The sequence below is a fragment of the Eimeria mitis genome, genomic scaffold, assembly GCF_000499745.2.
Source record: "Eimeria mitis Houghton genomic scaffold, Emh_scaff76, whole genome shotgun sequence".
Taxonomy (NCBI): domain Eukaryota; phylum Apicomplexa; class Conoidasida; order Eucoccidiorida; family Eimeriidae; genus Eimeria; species Eimeria mitis.
The window spans coordinates 23,849-42,076 of NW_024016075.1; the positions used below are offsets into that span (position 1 = coordinate 23,849).

The 18,228-nt window shown below is 53.3% G+C and overlaps 3 protein-coding genes across 3 annotated transcripts in view; 1 reads left to right on the top strand and 2 right to left on the bottom strand.

Annotated features, from left to right (window-relative positions):
• The window catches only part of EMH_0066120 (uncharacterized protein), a gene marked incomplete at both ends in the record, with an annotated part of 31,198 nt that extends 21,672 nt beyond the window's left edge, over positions 1-9,526 (bottom strand). The window contains 6 exon segments of the mRNA XM_038023056.1: positions 337-4,262; positions 4,626-4,759; positions 5,026-5,385; positions 5,695-8,514; positions 8,884-8,946; positions 9,157-9,526. Of these exon segments, the coding sequence (XP_037878910.1) occupies positions 337-4,262; positions 4,626-4,759; positions 5,026-5,385; positions 5,695-8,514; positions 8,884-8,946; positions 9,157-9,526 (7,673 nt within the window).
• Positions 9,527-12,104: 2,578 nt separating this feature from the next.
• Positions 12,105-13,271, top strand: EMH_0066230 (nucleoside diphosphate kinase 7, putative; the record flags this gene model as incomplete). Its single annotated transcript, XM_038023057.1, has 2 exons — positions 12,105-12,613; positions 12,860-13,271. The coding sequence occupies 2 exons, from the start codon at positions 12,105-12,107 to the stop codon at positions 13,269-13,271; spliced, it is 921 nt and encodes a 306-aa protein (XP_037878911.1).
• Positions 13,272-14,363: 1,092 nt separating this feature from the next.
• Positions 14,364-15,545, bottom strand: EMH_0066350 (iron-sulfur cluster assembly accessory protein, putative; the record flags this gene model as incomplete). The annotated part of the gene is made up of 1 exon (XM_038023058.1): positions 14,364-15,545. The coding sequence occupies one exon, from the start codon at positions 15,543-15,545 to the stop codon at positions 14,364-14,366; it is 1,182 nt and encodes a 393-aa protein (XP_037878912.1).
• Between the last annotated feature and the right edge of the window lie 2,683 nt (positions 15,546-18,228).

Consider the following 18,228-nt stretch of genomic DNA (forward strand, 5'->3'; position numbering starts at 1 on the left):
CATGCATGCATGCAGAAACACAGACAACGAGTCCACAGGCCCAAAGACGCATGCAATGGTGCAACACACACATGTACTGGTGCATGAGCCAGGCATGCAGAGATGCAGGCGAAGCCGTCTGCTCTGATGCATGCAGAAAGCAAGCGAAAACGCATGCACAGGCATCTGGCTGCTCTTGCAGAACCCCATATGAAATCACAGCTATCCTTGCAGCGACCGCAACAGAGAAAACCGCAGAGATTACTCTTCACTTGTATCTCAGCTGCCCGCACACCTTATAGAGATTCCTATGTGAACACACATATAACATGTACACACATATATCAAAATACTTACACAAAAGGCGGTTTCTTTCTTTCTATGGGTGGTGTCTGTGTGTTCTTGTCTGCTTCTCCTTCTAGCTGCTCCATCTGCTGCTGAATGTTGCAGGTGGTTTGTGTGTTGCTCTCATCGTCATCGAGGTCTGCTGCAGGTACAACAGCTCCCAACAAGTCCCCCAGCTCTGTGTCTTGGCTGAGGTTTATGCGCACCAGCTGCCGCCCGCATAGCCGAGCCAACAGCCCCACAACAAAAGTCTTTCCAGCCCCAGGGGGCCCCTCAAGGAGAACCGCATGCCGCCCTGAGCTGCTCCCCAGGCAGCCCCCAGGCTGCTGCTGCTGCAGCTGCTGCTGAAGCAGCAGCAAACAACGCAGCAGCCGTCCTAGAGACCTCCGTACTGAGGGTGACTGGATGACCTGCGGGAGCTCATCTACCGGCTGCAGCTGTTGCTTCTGCTGCTCTTGCTGCTGCTGCTGCTGCTGCTGCTCCACGTTTCTGCTTCCTATCACCTTATCAGATGCCTGCCTGAAAGCAGCAAGACTGAAGGGCCCCAACTGCAGCTGCTCCTCATCCTGTAGACTGCTACCAATGCGCCGAGCAGCAAAAGCAGCAGATACCCACGCGAAGCCCCCCTCGTCAAAGGCTGCGCACGTCTCTCTCCAGCATGGGCCTAACACCTCCTGATGGTTCTGCTGCTGCTCCTCCACCTGCCGCTTCTGCTGCTCCCCCTGCTGCCTCTGAAGGTCAGGGTATCTGTACAAGCCCAAGTCCCTGTAAAGGCCGCATGCATGCGTTTTGAGAAGCAGCAAGACCCCCAAATGGGGCCTTCGTGAGGGATGAGCAGCTGCCTCTGTAACTTGCTGCTGCAGCTGTTGTTGCAGCTGCTGCAGCCGCTTCTGTTGGTCCTCGCTCTCCAGCTGAGACCTGTGTGGTGCTGCAAGCGTAGCTAGGCTTGCCTCGACCTCCAAGTAGCGCTGCGCGAGAGCCTCCAGCTGTTGCTGTGGAAGCTGCATATCTGCTCCCACACCTAGGCCATCGAGAAGCAGCAGACAGCCGCCGTGCATCAACCCCTGCACTGCCCACCGAGCTGCTGCTGTTGCTGCTCCTTCTTTTGTTGGGTTTGAGGTTGCATGCAGCTGAGAAGCTACAAAACGATGAATGAAACAAATCCAGCACAAAGCATCACGGATAGAGAGCGGCTGCTTTATGTGCTGCCGCACCCACCTCAGCAGCAGCACCAGCCGGATAGCGATGCAGCTAAGGGGCTGGTCCTGCTGCGACCCGTCTGGTTGCTGCTGCTGCAGATGCTGCAGCTGCAGCAGCTCCTGCTGCATCTCGGTGCAGTCCTGTGGCTGCTCATGTTTCTTCGCGAGGGCTTCTGCTGCGTACGGCAGCTGCAGCCCGCGGAGACAGGTGTGCTGCAGCCGCTGCAGCACCAGCAGCACAGCATCTGGGGCCTCGAAGCTGAAGGCCGGTACATACACCTCTGTTAGCCTGTTCCTCAGCGCTGGGGAAAGCTCACGTTTGCCGTAGTCTCCTCCAGGATTCATTGTTGCAATAAAGCGAAACCCAGGTGCTGCGTGTACTTCCACTCCTTCTGTTGCTGCGGCAGCTGCACCTTGTGCTGTTGCTGTTGCTGCGGTGTTTGCGCTGCCATCCGCAGCAGCAGCAGCAGCAGCAGCAGCAGGAGCAGTGGAAACGGCACCTGCTGCAGCACCTTGTTCAGTGAGAAGTATGTGTTTTCCGTCCTCAAGAAGGGAATTAAGACGCTCCAGTACTGCATCTTGCCCCAGCGAGGCCTCATCCAATAGAAAGAGAGCTCCAGCCTTCATAGCTTTGATTAGGGGCCCATCTCTCCAACAAAACAAGCTGCGTGTCCTCTTGCATGCATCACGCCAAGCAGCACAACGCAGCTGCAGCTTCTCCGTATATGCTTTCACTATAGCTGCTGCAGCACCTGTTGCAGCACGCAGCCCAGCGACAGCAACAGCAGCAGCAGCATCCGCTGACACACTCGACGCAACCGCCTCCTCAGCTGATGCTACAGCGGCAGCAGCAGCAGCAACAGCAGCCACAAGAGCTTCTTTTGTTGCTGCAGCTGAACCAATGTCTGTTTCTGCGTCATTTGGGTTGCCGGTGCCTTCTGCAGCAACAGCTTCATGTACAGCGGCAGCTGCATCTGGTTCTCCCTGTCGAGCGCGTGCTGCAGCGTCTGCTGCTGTTGCTGCTGCAGCGTCTGCTGCTGTTGCTGCTGCAGCGGAGTCTGAGCTCAGGGATGTCCTCCTGAGCCTCTTCTGTGCTGCATCCTCAAACTCCTGCTGCACCGAAGCTGCTGTCTCTTTTGCTGCTCTGTTTCGTGTCCCCTTCCGCCTCTTCTTTCCTGCCAGCTTGCCCTCCTGCTGCTGCTGTTGCTGTTGCTGCTGCTCCTCTTGCTGTTCCTGATGATCCTGCTGCTGCGCGTGAAGTTGCTGTCTTCTAGCAGCATCAAAGAGGCCCTGTTCTTTCTTCTCTCCCTTTTGGGGCAACGGCTGCCGCTTCTGCTGCTCCTCCACCTGCTCTTGCTGCTGCAGCTTCTGCAGCAGCTGCTGGTGTTTGCTTTGTTCATGCTGTAGTGTACGTCTCGCTGTTTCTACCTGCTGGCTGAGTTCTGTCTTTTTTTGAGCGGCATCTGCTGCAGCTGCATCTGTCTCCTGCAGCAGCTGCTGCTGTGCCTGTTTGGCTGCCTTGCTAAGAGCCCTGAAAAAGAGGTTGGTGTCCTCGTCCCCCATCTCTAGTCCCCCCCTTTCCTTGTGGGCTCTTAGACAAATGACGACGTCTGCTGCTGCTGCCTGCAGCAGCTCGTAGAAGCGCAACACCAGACCACTGGTTCTCACACACTCCTCCTCAGACAAGTTGCCCCCTGCTGCTGCTGTTGATGCTGCTCCTTTTGCTGCTGCTGCAGTATGCCTCAGCTGCCGCCAGTTCGGTAGCAAGTCGTCAGGAGAAGGAGGCTGCTCGACCATGTGCAGAATCTCTTGCTGCAGTGCAGCAGCGTGATGCTGCTGCTGCAGCAGCTCGCCTTGATGCACAGGACTCATGCAGCCGAGTAGCTCAGAGGCTTCCATCTGTAGGTGACAGTTATAGACAAACATGCCATTGGGAGACAGACGCTGTACCAGCCCCCTTTCGAGCGCTGTCATATCCTCCTCCCCCTGCTGCTGCTGCTGCTGCTCCTGCCCATGTTGCGGTTGCTGCTGGTGTTGCTGCTGCTGCTGCAGCGTCCACGCAATCAACTCGCATACAGCAGTCTTGCCTGAGCCTGTGTCTCCAACAAGCAACAAATTTTCTTCCGCTACCAGCGCCCTCAGCGTCAAGCCTAGAAGCCTGAGGGAAGCAGCATTGAAGGAGAAGGGAAGGAAGGCGGGCAGCTCCGTTGCAGCAGCAGCAGCTGCTGTTGCAGTTGCTGCTGCAGTCGCTGCTGCTGCCTCAGCTTCCCTGCGCACAGCTTCCGGGGCCTCGCTCAGAGCAGCCGCGCGTGCGGCAGCTGCCGCTGCGTGTGCTGCTGCGTCTGCTGCTACTTGCTGCTGCTGCAAGCAGCGCTGAACCTTTCTGTGCAGCAGGCGACGAAAGGCCAAGACATATGGGTCTGTAGAGAAATTGACCTGCAGGTGTTTGGGTTTTGCTGGTGTTGACCCCAAGCAGTGACGCTCTAACGAAGCACGAACAACAGCTCTGTCTTCTTCTGTGCGGAGCCTCTCCCCCACCAGCAGCCAGCCCTCCAATGCCACCTCTTCAAAGGACATTGGCGCATATTCTTGCACCTGCTCCTGCTGCTCTTGCTGCTGCTTGCGTTGCTGCTGCTGCTGCTGCTGCTGCAGCATGTGCTGGAAGGGGGAATTCCCTACGCGGCGGCCCCATCTGATGAGGTCGCGGATCGTCATGAAGCCGTGCGCACCAAAGAAGACCTGCAGCACAGAAGCACAACAGCAGCAGCAGCAGCAGCAGCAGCAGTTCGAGGCTCCCCAAGGCTTTCTTCTGCCCCTTCACTCCTGTCTGCCTCTTTGGTGCTGCTGTCAGCAGCAGTATTCGCTCGCAGCAGGCGACGCTAGTGTATATGATAAGGAGAAGGGGGCAGGACAGCAGCAGAGAACGGGGCCTACAGAGCTGTTTGCGCGGCGCTGCTGCAGGTCCGTGTACACCCGAAGCATGGGCTCAACCCTCGAGAGCGGCAGACTGCAACGGGTTAGAAGGATTTGCCTGAGATCTTCTGTGGCAAACTGTGTCATCTGCATCTGCAAGAAGCGGTTCGCTAGCGCCCTGCTCAGTACCTTGCGGCCCCCATACACCCCAATGCCTGCAGGGTTCTGCGTCCCAAACAACTGAAAGTCCCTATGTGCCCTCACTACCTCCCCCGTTGCAGGCAGTATCAACTCGCGGTTGCTGTCCAGCAAACGGTTCAGCGCTGCATACACGTAAGCAGCAACAGCAGCAGCAGCAGCAGCAGCAGCAGCAAGAGCGCATACAGCTGCAGCGGTACCCGGGACCTCAATCGGCTCCATCCTTGAAACCCTGCACTAGGAATGGTCGTAGTAGTAGCAGCAGCACAACCAGCACCAGCAGCAGCACCAGCAGCAGCACCAGCAGCAGCACCAGCAGCAGCGCCAGCACCATCAGCAGCAGCACCAGCAGCACCAGCAGCAGCAGCAGCAGCCAGCGTGCGTTGCGTACCCTCTAGGACGTCGGAGGGGGCGAGGTTGAGCTCATCTATGAGGACCCACCAGCCGTGGCGGACTGCAAGGGTTAGGGGCCCCTCAGCAAAGACAAGTCTACCCTCAGCGTCTGGGGCATAGCTACCCACATAATCCTGAATATCTGTGTTTTCATGGTTGTTGATTCGAATGCACTTGTGGCCCGTTGCTGCTGCCAAAAAAGAAACCAAAGAAGTCTTGCCGCAGGACGTTGGCCCTTCTAGCAGCAGCGCGCAGCGGCTCCCGCTCAGAAGCCGCAGCACGCGGTGTACGTACACCTCGGAATTCGGCGTCAACACAAACCTCCTCTTCAGCGCATCCACGTCGATCGGCTCCCCCCCTACGCACCCACAAAGCAGACAGCGACAAACAAACCCCGCTACGCCACCACATACCCTCACTCCCTCTTGTCCTTCGGTTTCCCTCTATATACACATTGCATGAAATGTACAATTCCAGCTGTATATTGTGATGTGCTTATGTACATTCATACACACGCGCATGCACATTATCTATACATACACCTGAATATATATATATATATATATATATATATATATATATATATATATATATATATATATATATATATATACAACCGTGGTGACATGTATATGCAATGCATGCACTAGTTGTGAAGCCTCCGGACCTCTGCGGATAATAAATCCTTCAACTGCCACGTGGCCGTCTTCGCCTGGTACTGCAGGCAGCAGCTGGAGCTGCAGCAACTGCTGCTGCTGCTGCTGCTGCTGCCCACCACGAGCAGCTGGATTCCCCCTGGCAGGGGGATGCGGGGCGCCTTCTTTAAAGGCCTTTGTTAAAACCCTCTCAACTCTCGCGGCGCTAAGGGGGTTCAGTGAGGAGCCGAACAAAGCAAGGAAACCATCTTTCAATGCAGCACGAAGCTGCATGGGCCGCACAGGCCTGCGGGCCACAGCAGCTGCATGCAGCAGCGAACGTGAAAGTGTCCGCAGGGAGTAACATGGGGTTTTGTTGTTACCGTCTAAGAGCTGACCCGCCTCCGCAAGATATTTGAGGTGTACGTACACCTCAGCTACCAGCCGAGAAGGTGGATCAGCGCTCAAGGCCCGCAAATGGGCATCAACAACTGTAGTTATGTCCTCAAGGCACTCCGTCTCGTCTACATACAACTCCGTAAAACGCTGCCGCACTTCAGCAGGCAGTTCTCTCTTCCCCACACCCGCGGACGCATCTGAAACCACCTGCTTTTCTTGCTGCTGCTGCTGTTCCTGCTGCTGCAGGGCCTCGTCTGCGTCGTGGGGCTCCTGTTCGTCCTCAAAAGATAATTTGTGTTCCGCCATTCTGAGTGGCGGCGCGAGGATGGGGGGGTTCATACATGCAAAAACGCGAAAGTTCGGGTGTCTGTACACCCGGCGTGGCTTGCCCCCCTCGAGTAGCAGCAGCGGCTCATCTGGCTCCTCCAGCAGCCCCAGCAGCCGCTGAAGCAGATCAGGCGGAGCCAAATTTATTTCATCTAGCAGCAGCCACTTTCCCGTCCTCACTGCTTCGACCAAGGGGCCCTCAGTGAACACAAAATGCAGCTGACTTCGCCGCTTGAGGGCCCCCCCAGGTGCTGCAGCTGCTGCTGTTGCTGCTGCCTCCGACTCCTCACCAGCAGCAGGCAAGAACTTTCGTAAGCCGCAGGCGTCAACGAGGGAATCAAACTTCCGCGGTGTAGCCGCACTACAGTCGCTGAGGGCAGGGTCCTCCAATAGAGTAGAGAGAGAGGCCTGCAGCTCCGTACACCGTGCCATCAGCTCACCTGCTGTCACGCGCTCTCCCTGCTGTTCCTGCTGCTGCTTCTGCTGCTGCTTGTGCGGTGTGGTGCAGACCATTGGCAGCATGTTGCCACACTGCCGCAGCAGCTGCAGCAGAGCGCTGTTCGCTGCAGCAGCAAGCCTGAGCAGCGCTACGTACGCCTCTCGTTGCAACAAGCGGGAGCCCCCACGGGTCACCCGCACCATCATCTGCCTCATAGACTCGATGACGCTGGATCCTCGCCCCTTCTGCTGCTGCTGCTGCTGTTGCTGCTGCTTGCGTTTCTTGAGTTTGGGGGCATCGGCATCGCTGTCACCGTCTGGGGCCTCTGTTGCTCCTTCTGCTGCCGGAGCACCGAGCATCAGCGTGGCGTTCTGCAGCAGCTGACGCCACAAGTGCTCCGCCTCGTGGGGGGGGTGTCTCGGTACCCAGCGGCCAATGAGGTCTTCGCCTTCACTCTGTCGATGCAAATTCACAACAATAAGATCTCTCCCCAGTCGCTCGGCTAAGTAAGATACTATGAACGTCTTGCCTGCCCCCGTATCCCCCACAAACAACATTGGCTCCCCCGCATACAATGCAGCTCCTGCCTGCTGCACCAGCCGCAGCTGCTGCCCAGTCAGCAGAGCCGATCCTTCAGCATCCTCCTCCATACCCTCAGCAACAAAGCCAGCTCCTGCTCCCGCTGCTGCAGCTGCTGCTGCCTCTGGGTCCCCCCCCAGTGCGAGAATGTCATCGTCAGCCGTATCGGTGTTGTCGCTGGGGGGCCCCTGAGGGGTATTCAACTTGGGCAAGAGATACGGCCCCACCTGAAAGGCCTCTGGCGTCTCGCGCAGCATCGGCCTCTGGCTGAACAGCAGGGCCTGCACCTGCTCTTCATGCACATCCCACAAAGCAGCAAAGGCGACAGCAGCACGCAGTCGCAGCATTCTATCACTTAGGTGACCCAGCAAGACTGCTGCTGCCTCTTCTACTACTCGTAGCCTCAGCCGCTCAGTCAGAAACCCCTCAAAGATACTCGTACTGTTGCTGCTGCTGCTGCTGCTGCAATTGCTGTTGCTGCTGTCAGCTGCTAGCACCTGCAGCCGTCTACAGAGTTTCACAAAGTCCCTCAGCTGCGGCAGGCGGGCCGCCTTGGGCGGTGGCAATCCCGGCCTGGCGAGGCCTGCTGCTGCAGTTGCTGCTGCAGCATTGAAGGCCTTCTGGAGCCTCGAAGCAACAGGAGCAACTGCGGGAAAAGAATGAACAACAATCTGATGAATGTCTGCTGCTGAAGGAGGGGGCACGTGCAGCAACACCCAGGACTCTAACAGAGGTGACAGAGGAGGCGGCGGAGCCGTCAAGGCCACATCAATACACTCGTCTCGTCGCTCTTCAGTTGTACTTTCATCTGCTGCTGCTGTTGCTGCTGCTGCTGCTGCTGCTTTGCGACGTTTGCTGCTGCGAACATGGCGCTCGGGTGTTGCTAGCGTAGCGAAAAGGGCAAAGTCTGGGTGTACGCGGAGCTCCTGCTGCTGCTCGTGAACTGTCAGGCAACCTGTTGCTGTGAGGCCGTGCAGCAGCGCATGCACGTCCTGTGCCAGCTGCTGCAACTGCTCTATCACTATCCACCGCCCCTCTCGCACGCAGCGCGTCAGGATCCCCTCCTGCCACTCAAACTCGCCAGCTCGCCGCCCACAGACCCACGACCCTGCAGTCAATGCAAAACAGCAGCAGCAGCAGCAGCAGCAGCAGCAGCACGCATGCATGCATTATGCATACCCCTAAACGCAGCAACTGCCAGGCACCGGTTGGCCTCTAAGCCCGACCAACAGAGAAGAGCAACGCCCGAGCATATGACCTGAACTCGACTAAACTATCACAGCTGAGGCTGTGGCTCTGGCTGTCGGCGGCTGGCAACCCCCCGGGGGCCCTACACTTCCCTCAGAAAAAACTACGTAGTATATATGCACCAAACAAAACATATGCACAGAACATCAATCAGGCTACGTGGCGGCAGCAGGGTCTAGGCTTTCATAGTTTAGGGTGGATAAAGGAAGTGCTTGTGAGTTCGCCTCACCGACAAGGTCCTTAGCTTCTGTTTGTTGGTCTAGAAAGAGACTGACAGGCGGCCTCGACATTCCTACGGTTTGAGCCAGCCAGCGTATATATGAACTCTTCCCGCTACCCGGCACGCCGTGCAGCAGTACGGGGGGCCTCACACCCCACCTCCTCGAGTTGTAAGCCCACAACAACTTCTGTATCAGCCTGCATGCCAGTGGTGTTGGCACCAAAGGCAGCAGCGAACTGCTTTCCCCCCAGCATACATTCTCTGTGTGTTTCTTCCTCACACCTAGAGGAGCGATGCAACGCCCCTCAAACGCTGTAGCCTCTTCTGGCCTCGGAGCTTGTAAAGAACCTGAAAAAGATTCCCCAGAAGCAGACGTGAACAACGCCCCCGTACGTTGCATAGACGATGTAGCTGCTCCATCTGTTTCAACTCTACCAGCTGCTTCACTCGGTGCAGCTGGAGCAGCAGGTGGAGCTGCTGATGGCGTTTCAGGTGAAACTACAACAGATTCTGCAGCAGGCATTGCAGCTGCATCTGCTGCTGCAGTTGCTGCCGCTGGTGCTGCAGGTGCCGCTGCTGCGGCCTTAACGCTTGACTTCGCCCTGCGCCGAGAACGGCAGGACTTCTGACTGGCAACGGGCTGGGGCACCATTTCGAGGATCCCCCAGAGCACGTTCAAACGAATACAAGTCAACTGCAGGCGACGCCGTGGCGCGGCAACGAAGAAGCATCTGTTTCAGAGCCTCACCATTGCTGCTGCAAATATCCACTGTTCCTATGCCAGCGGCTAGTGCCGCAGCAACAGTATAGCAGCAGGTCACAGCCTGCTGATGACACAGCTCTGAGTACTCCTGCTGCTGCTGCCTCCTTGCAGAAGGCAACTGTTTAACACAATACTACGCGCGTAGTAGTAGTAGATGGGTTCCCGCACGCCAGTAGAAACTGAGCGGGACAAGGAAACCGGACACGACTTAGCAGTATATAAATATTTCCAGCAATTTTTGTCTATAAAATGACTTAAAAAAGTGACTTTTGGGGGGAGGAGCTAGAGAAGAAGGTGTTGGTTAGCTGGAATAGCTGCAGGGCCTAGCAACGATGCACTGCCAGCAACACCTGACGAGGCTTATCTACCACCCCATCCAATGACATAGAGGCGTCACAAGTAAAACAAGAATCAATTTAAATCGAAATCCCCTGAAACGAGGGGAAAAGTAAAATATTTTATGTTCTCGTCGCCTCATCGGAATACTCATCGGGGCTGTGGGGCGGGTTGGGGGCCCTGATCTTGCAGACTTTTTCAGTTTTACATTTAGATATTTTTTTCGTATTCTACCTATGTTATTCAGTTTAGCTATTTTTTGCAATTTTAACTCAAGGAGAAACTGAGGGGTTAGAGTACGAACGCCTTCTGTGTAAGGCCGCGTCAGTGCAACGCCTTCACTGGTAAGGGATTTCGGCAGCGGCCCATACCCAGTCTCAAGGATAGCTCGCAACGGCAAAGCTTTCTTATTCAACGAATGAATTCAATATTTTAAATGATTTTCGTAGATATAATGAACGAACACGTCGTTCAAGCCGATATGTGTGTGGTGGTGACGGGTTCTATTCCGTCCGAATCGAATCTGAGGCGTAAAGAACTCTCAATGGGAAAACAGTTCTGCTAAAGTGAAATAGAAAAGTAAACTCCGCTCAGTGTTCTTTATAAGTGTTATTTTCGCAGTTGTGAGAGTGTTCATGCGCTTATATGCTGCGGTGTACGCGCCAGCCGTATACTTTTGCAGCTCTGCACACACATTCATGTTACGATGCGAATGTGAAGGTTATCACGAGAAAGCAGTAATTTGACTTTTCAAAAGCCATGCGGGTTTCGGGTTTATCGTCGTTTTGCACTTCGGCATTTCTCGTTATCTTTTTGTGCTGCAACATTTCGTGTACCTCCGTCCGGCTGCACCAGGCCGCCGATGCAGAGGATGAGGAATTGAGTGTAAGCTGCCCAGTTCACTCCATACTACTGCTGATCCTCATTAAAATAAATGAGTGCACAGGAGGAGGAAAAGGAGGATGACGTAGAAAAAGTGGCTGAGGAGCTTGAAGAGCAAACGAGGAGGTGATTTCCATTGGCAGTGTACCTCTTTCATGAATCAGTTTCACCGCGAGACGCAGAGATAGTGCACTGGAACTAAAACTCGAGCATGCCAGGGAGCTGGCTGAGGAAGCAGAAATAGCAGAGGTAAGAAAGAGGATTTGAAAGCTGCCGTTGCTGTTCACTGACTCTGGGATGACACTCACAACAGGAAAATGCAGAGGACGCGGTGGCCAAAGCAGCTCTAGAAAAGGAACAAAAAGTGCAAATACCGAAACTACAATTCAAAGGAAACAGAAATTGAAAGCTTATTTCTATGTTACATTACAGGACCGAGCGGAAAGCCCAGATAGAAAGCTAGAAGCCATGATGCAAGAGCTGATCAATGTGTGTAACGCATCCCGTTGAGTATCCGTGAACATAAATATAATTATTTATCTGAATCAGGTTGCATACAAGTTGAGAGAAGTGAATCAGGTATTTTTATTCATGAATTTTCGTCTTTTTTCCGTTTTGCCGTTCAAACGCTCCGTTCAGAAACTGGCCATCCTCGACTGACCGGAACAATGGACCGTGGAAATTGAGAGTTTTTCCGTGAAATTATTAATTCAGAGAATAAAAAAAAAGAGTTTCTTCACTTTTAGTCGTATTATGCTGACTTTGTGTGTTAGCGGTCCTCCTGTCGATAGCTTCTTCTTGCATCGACCCAACGGCCCGAGCGTCAGCTATGAGCCACCCCAGGGGGAACGTCAGCATATCCCCCTTTATACATTGAAACTACAGCAATTAGAATTAATAGTCTGAATTTAAAAAATATTAAGCTCTGTTGCCGAGGATATATATGTTACGATCAGATGTGTATGAGTCCCGTGAGCCGCAGGACTGACGGGGAAGCATGCGCACCCTGCTCGGAAACTTCCTACACTACACAAAACTAATTAAACTAGTCGTTTAATACTAATTCATTCTTCTGATCTCGCAAGCTAGTTTTATGATGGATCCCTCTTAATGGGCTGAGCCGTTGCAGTAGTGGACATTGCCCGCTCAGCCCCGCTCTTGTCGGTGGCGGCGTTTCGTACACCAGGCAGTTAGATATATATTAGTTAAGAAATGGATTGAAACCCGAAATTATATGCAACAATTGAAGATGGATGTTCCTGCTAGGCTGGCTTTTTATGTGTCGTGGGATGCCTCGGGCACTGGCGATATAAGAGAGCTAATACTGGTGTACTACACTGGCGATAGCACAGCCGAGTTGAGAAACGTCCAGAGCAGCAGTGTAAACTTGAAACGCGTGATAGTTCCCCGACGTATTGCTCATTCTTTTTATCCTGGGGCTCAACTTGTGCTATTTTCACGGCACCTGCGTATCGAGGATGCAGCCAATGAACAAACGGCGGCTTTCCTTGCGCGTTCCATGGAGCCAGCCCTGTGCATATGGCGCACAGACGACACACACAAGTATGCAGAAACCCTGCAGGGCCTCTTAGACTCGGGTCTTATCCTGACGCACTGCAGAAAGCTGGAGATCGATGGGCCGTTCGGCGAGCTTCTCGAGGCTCAAGCTCCGCAAGTAGTCATGCACGGCGACTCTTCTGTTCTTTCCTCATCGGCGGTTTCTGTTTTTCTCTTACGGGGAGTCAACGCTGCCCATAAGTACGCATGACTCCTGCTTTTTTGGGTTTCACTCTGAAGTGGCATTTGTTTCAGTTTGTTTGCATTGGCTAGCAGCAACCCGTTTCTATAACTTCTCTAGGGCCCCCTTTCTCCCGGTTTCTTCTGTATAAGTGGATACATGCTGGGTGTTCACACAGTTTATAAAGGGATCCTGATGAAGGCTGCTTAGAACTTGATGCTGCAGCTTGCCCTGTTGTTGCTGTTTGCGTGTATTCTCTCCTTTAGGGTCCACTCTCTAGCAGCCGCGGGGAGGGAGCTGCTAACCACCTCAGCAGACACTCCGTCTGAAGCGGTGGAGGATTTGGGGGTGGGGTTGTGCGAGAAGGTAACAGGGAATCCTGACGCTGCTGCTGCTGCTGCTGCTGCTGCTGCTGCAGCAACATCTACTGCAGAGGGGGCGGAGGTCACCTGCTGCGTGATAAAGCCTCACGCACTGCAGCAGACTGGCACTGTCCTGCGAGAGCTCATCAGCAGCAACTTTCGTATCCGCAACATGCAGAGTTTCCGCCTAACAAGCGTGGCGGCGCACGAGTTTCTGGAGATATACAACACAGTCATCAAGGAGTATCCTCAAGTAAGAAAGAAGTTCACTTCATCTCGCCTCCTTCACTGCGATGACGAGGTCAACTGCCACTGAATACTTAACCTGCTGCTGCTGCTGCTGCTGTCGTGTTCCCTGCTGCTCCTGCTGCTTGCTGCAGATAGTGGAGGAAATGATAAACGGAACGGTGCTGGCTATACAGCTAGAAGGACCCGATGCAGTTGCCCGCCTCAGGCGCCTCGCAGGCACGCACACACGCCCAGCTGTCACTGCTAGCAATATATAAGATGGCTCAGCAACAGCAGCAGCAGCAGTAGCAGTAGCTGTGTTGCTCTCACTGCTAGAAGCAGCAGCAACAGCAGCAGCAGCAGCACGAGTGACAACAGCAGTTGCAGAATATATCAGAGCAGCGACGCTAACAACAGCAGCAGCAGCAGTATCCGTAGCAGCAAAGGCAGTAGTAGCTAGCATATATTCATTATCTCAAAGAAGCCTATTAAGCCTTAGCCTGATGGTGTGGCGGTGTTATACCGCCAAAAATGTCAAAAGGATTGCAGTGTTTGCGGGATTAGCAGCGAAGTTGTGAGGTGTACGTACACCTGAGTGCGTGCGTCTGCGTTGATATGCAGGGCCTTACGACCCAGAGCTCTGCCGCTGCCTCTATCCCTCAACACTGCGAGCAAAGCTGGGAGCAGATATCCCCCGCAATGCCCTGCACTGCACTGACTTGGCTGAGGACGGGGCCCTCGAGTGTTCTTACTTTTTCCAGCTCATGGCCCCCCACAACTCACCCACAACACACATATGCACTCTCCCCTCTACCAAGGCAACCATAGCCTGAAACCCAAAAATAAAACGGGGTCACACATGCGCCCAGCATGCAGCCAAGGAAAATGCATCCATGCATGCATGCATGCATGCATGCAGAGAAGAAGATGCATGCAAACACCCCCCGCCCCATGCACACATGCAGCAGCCCGTTGCATGTGTTCAACCGCCGCGGACTATCATTAGCTGTACGGAACGCCTCGAGCCCCCCGGGGGTGCCCAGGGGGCCCCTCGGGGGCCCCTGGGGGCCCCCTGGGGGCCCCGTGGGGGCCCCCCGTTGTAGCCGTATACGCCTCTGACGGGCCCCTGCGGGGCCTATATTATGTACGGCGTGGCCGAGGAGTATGAGGCGAAGGAAGGCTACACCATGAAGCTCTTGCCGCAACCGCAGGACTGTTTTTGGTTGGGGTTGTTGAATACGAATCCTGTTTGTACGTCTTCATCAACAAAGTCAATTTGGGTGCCGATGAGTAGCATCACGGCATCTGCAGCAACACGGATCTCTACCCCATCTATCCTTACTACTTCGTCTTCTCCCCAGTTTCTACCCCGGCGGCTCGGCACCTTCGCAGCCCCAGAAGCTTGAGAAGATCCTCCTGCAGCAGCATCTGCTGCTGCAGCACCTGCTGCAGCACCACCTGCTGCAGCAGATGCTTCGTTACGCTCAGGCCGCCGCTCTGTGCACAGAGTCACGTCGTACGCCATGCCGCTGCAGCCCTGTCGTTGCAGGCTGATACGAATCCCTGTTGCCTTGAGGGGAGGTTCCCCGTCTCGCTGCTGCTGCTGCTGCTGCTTCTGCTGCTGCTGCTGCTGCTGCTGCAGGGCGTCGTTGTAATCCTTGACCAACTTCTTTATGTGCCCAACTGCTGCCGGCGTTGCAGACAGCAGAGGCGGCCGTCCTCCAGCAGCAGCACCTGCAGCAGCTGCAGCAGGAGCAGCACGATCCCCAGGCAGACCCCTAGAAAACCCAGCAAGCGCAGCAGCAACTGCCTCCCGAGAACGAGGCCCATACACCTCACCAAACTCGGTCGAAGTGCTGCTGCTTCTGCTGCTGCATCTGCTGCTGCTGATGCTGCTGCTGCTGCTGCTGCTGTTTCTACTCGGCACGGCCCTGGCAAGGGGCGTATGTGCAGCAGCAGAGAACCCCTGGAAAAGCCGAATTTGTATATCTCCCAGCCGTGGATACCGCTGGCCCCTTAGTGTATACTGATGAGGAGCTGTGCAAGTATAAACCCACCGCCCCCCTGTGATTCCTTTGCTGGGTATACAGCAGCATATCTCTTCAGCTGAGCTGCATAAGTGCTGCTGAAAAATTCCCCAATTTAACTCGTTGATATCTGCTGCTGCTGTTTCTACTGCTGCTGCTGCTGATGCTGCTGCTGTTGCTGCTGCTGGTGCAGTAGACTTACTCGGACTGTAACAAACTCTCTTGGCACACGCACTGCCACAACCCCTCGCTGCTGAGCCCTGTAGAGGCCTAGGGGCCCCGCAGCGGATGAATTCCTTCGCAGCGAGACGCACGAAGCCTACTGCAGGCAGCATCTTTGGGTGAAGACCGCAACACATGCACGGCTCGCGGATCCACAGAAAAAGAAAGTGTAAATGTAGGGTTTAGCATCTATGATCTAGGACAGAAACATGCATACAAGGCGGGAGAACACTTGAACTGCAGGCGGCTGCGAAGGGTCGTAAGCCCCCTGCGGTTGAGATGACGAAGAAACCAGCAGAAAGCACATCGTTTGCTGTTGCTCTACCAACGGCAGGGCCTCAGAAGCTGCACTGCAGGGGTATTAGAGAGCCCTCGCTGCAACCGCAGCAGCAACTGCTGTTCTCCTCGGCCAAAACTAACACTAGAAGCTGCATCCGTAGACCCGTATATCCTAGGAACAACGCCGGCGGGCGTGAGCAGTGGTTATGTGTCTCTGCAGTTCAGCGTTCAGAACCAAAAAAGCTAGAGAAAGCAGAAATAAACAAAAGCAGAAAAGCGGTATAGTTAAGCTGCAAGCTCTCGCTCTTAGAGCTACTAGAAGGCGTTGCGTTGCCTGCTACCAATTCCGGCACTGAGGCATGCAAGCAGAGGGGTGTTTATGCTGATCAATATACACCTACGGGATCAAAGTGGAATTAAATGAAAGCCCAAAACGACAATAAGACATTAGGAAAGAAGAAGAAACTAAAATTCAGAAAAAAAACAAAGAAATGCAACACCGAAGTGGCATCATACGAGGCGGCTGCAGTCCCCGCGCAGCCCCAGAAAAAACCCATATGAATCACGCAAGCACCATCAATAAAGTAACCATATATTTCACATATTTTTTTATATTTTACATGCTTTACAAATATTTTAATTAAGCTGATCATCAATTTCCCCGTAGGAAAACAGCGCTGTGCTGATGCTACCTGGGCGTGTCGAGGATTCATGTTTCAGGTTTCAGGTTTCAGGTTTCGCGTTTGCCGTTTTTATGTGACGAGCGCAGTTATCCTTAGCAGCAGAACATCAGTATTAGCAACATATTCAAAATAAATAAAAAGATAATCCCCCCAAAGCATACGGTACCTTCTCGTCTCTCATGTTCTAGCATCGTCTGTTTGTGTATGAATTCAGAATGCTTTCTTTTCTGCTTGCTTGCAAGCCCCATACAAAAGGCCATATAAGTGATCAACTATCCTCTGAACAGAACTTGTATGCATCAAAAGTAAGCCAATGTATATAGGCGTTCAGGGTCGTCTTGCAGTACTAGTTACAGCGGCGTATATATTGTATGAGAAATAGCACCAAAAGGAGGTAGAATATAAATATATACTCTCGCGTGTTCAACAAACCAGAATATATATTTTTAAAATACTGGGTATTTATAGACCTTCTCTTTTCTGCTTTATATACATCAGCTCTGTTCGTGATCTCTGCAGTGTGGCCGCAAGGTTATTTACTTTTTATGAATTCTCCTCTTACAGTTGCATTTTATGAATTTTTATCAAAAGAATACACACCAAAGGCAGCATATATATATATATGCTATATATATATATATATATATATATATATATATATATATATNTTTTTTTTTTTTTTTTTTTTTTTTTTTTTTTTTTTTTTTTTTTTTTATACACTCAGTAGCACCGCACCGCTGTGCAGGGCATAGAGAAAGCAAAGCCACCCCCACTGCTGTCATGCCTGATGTAACCTAGCAATCAATATTAGTGGTTGCATTCAGAAAAAGAAAAGAATAAATATATATATATTTATTTTTCCCCTCGAAACAATTCCTCTGAAACGGAGCCCTTTTCTCCGTTCGCGTGATGAGGGTTTCTGTGGGGCATCGCTGCGCTGTTTCAGCTCTCCCAGTAGCAGTAGCTGCAGCAGCCGCTGCTGCAGCAGCTGCTGCTGCCAGGACCACTAGTTCAGCAGCAGCAGCTGCTGCTGGTTTAGTACTCATCTGCGGTAGTAGCATTGTGAGCGTAGCAGCTTCTGCTGCAGCTGCTGCTGCTGCATCCACGTGATTCATCGTCAGCCTGTGCGCTGCAAGTTAAGCTGCTGCTGCTGCCGCAGCAGCAGCAGCAGCTCTAGAGGCAAAATAATAAGCAAAGAAGTGCTGCGAAAACAAAATAAAAAGATGATCAGTCAATAAGCGTTATGTTCCTCTATGGCAGCTCACCGGCAGCAGCTAATCCAATGTAAGCAACAAAACAAATTCCCTGCATAGTGAAGCCTCGCTGCTGCTGCTGCAGGCCTCGCGCTGCTGCTGATGTAATGATGTAATCGTTGTTGGTATTCTCGTTGTTGGTGTTTCTAATTTTGCTTTTGGCTCTGTTGCTGCTGCCTGAATATACACCGGGGCTGGGCCGACAAGCATCTACAGCAGGTTGCGAAGCACCTGTGTGGTTTGTCCCGCCTGCCTGCTGTGGCTGACCTAGCTATCACAGCAGCAGCAGCAGCAGCAGCAGCAGCAGCAGCAGCAGCGCGGTGCTGCTCGAGGGCATACGTAACATTTTCTGTGTTGTAGGCCGGCATCGTATCCTTACCCATGTAACCGCTGGGTATGCAGGGGCATGTAAGTGTTCATGAATTTCCTAGAGTATCAAAGCATACAGCTGGTGGTTTTTGTTATGCTTGCCCGCGGCGTCGGCTTGCAGCACGAGCTGCAGCGGGGTGTATTTGTAACGCTGGTTCTCCGGCCTTAACCTGACCGGAGACGAGCCGCAATGAAGGCAAAGACTTAAAGTA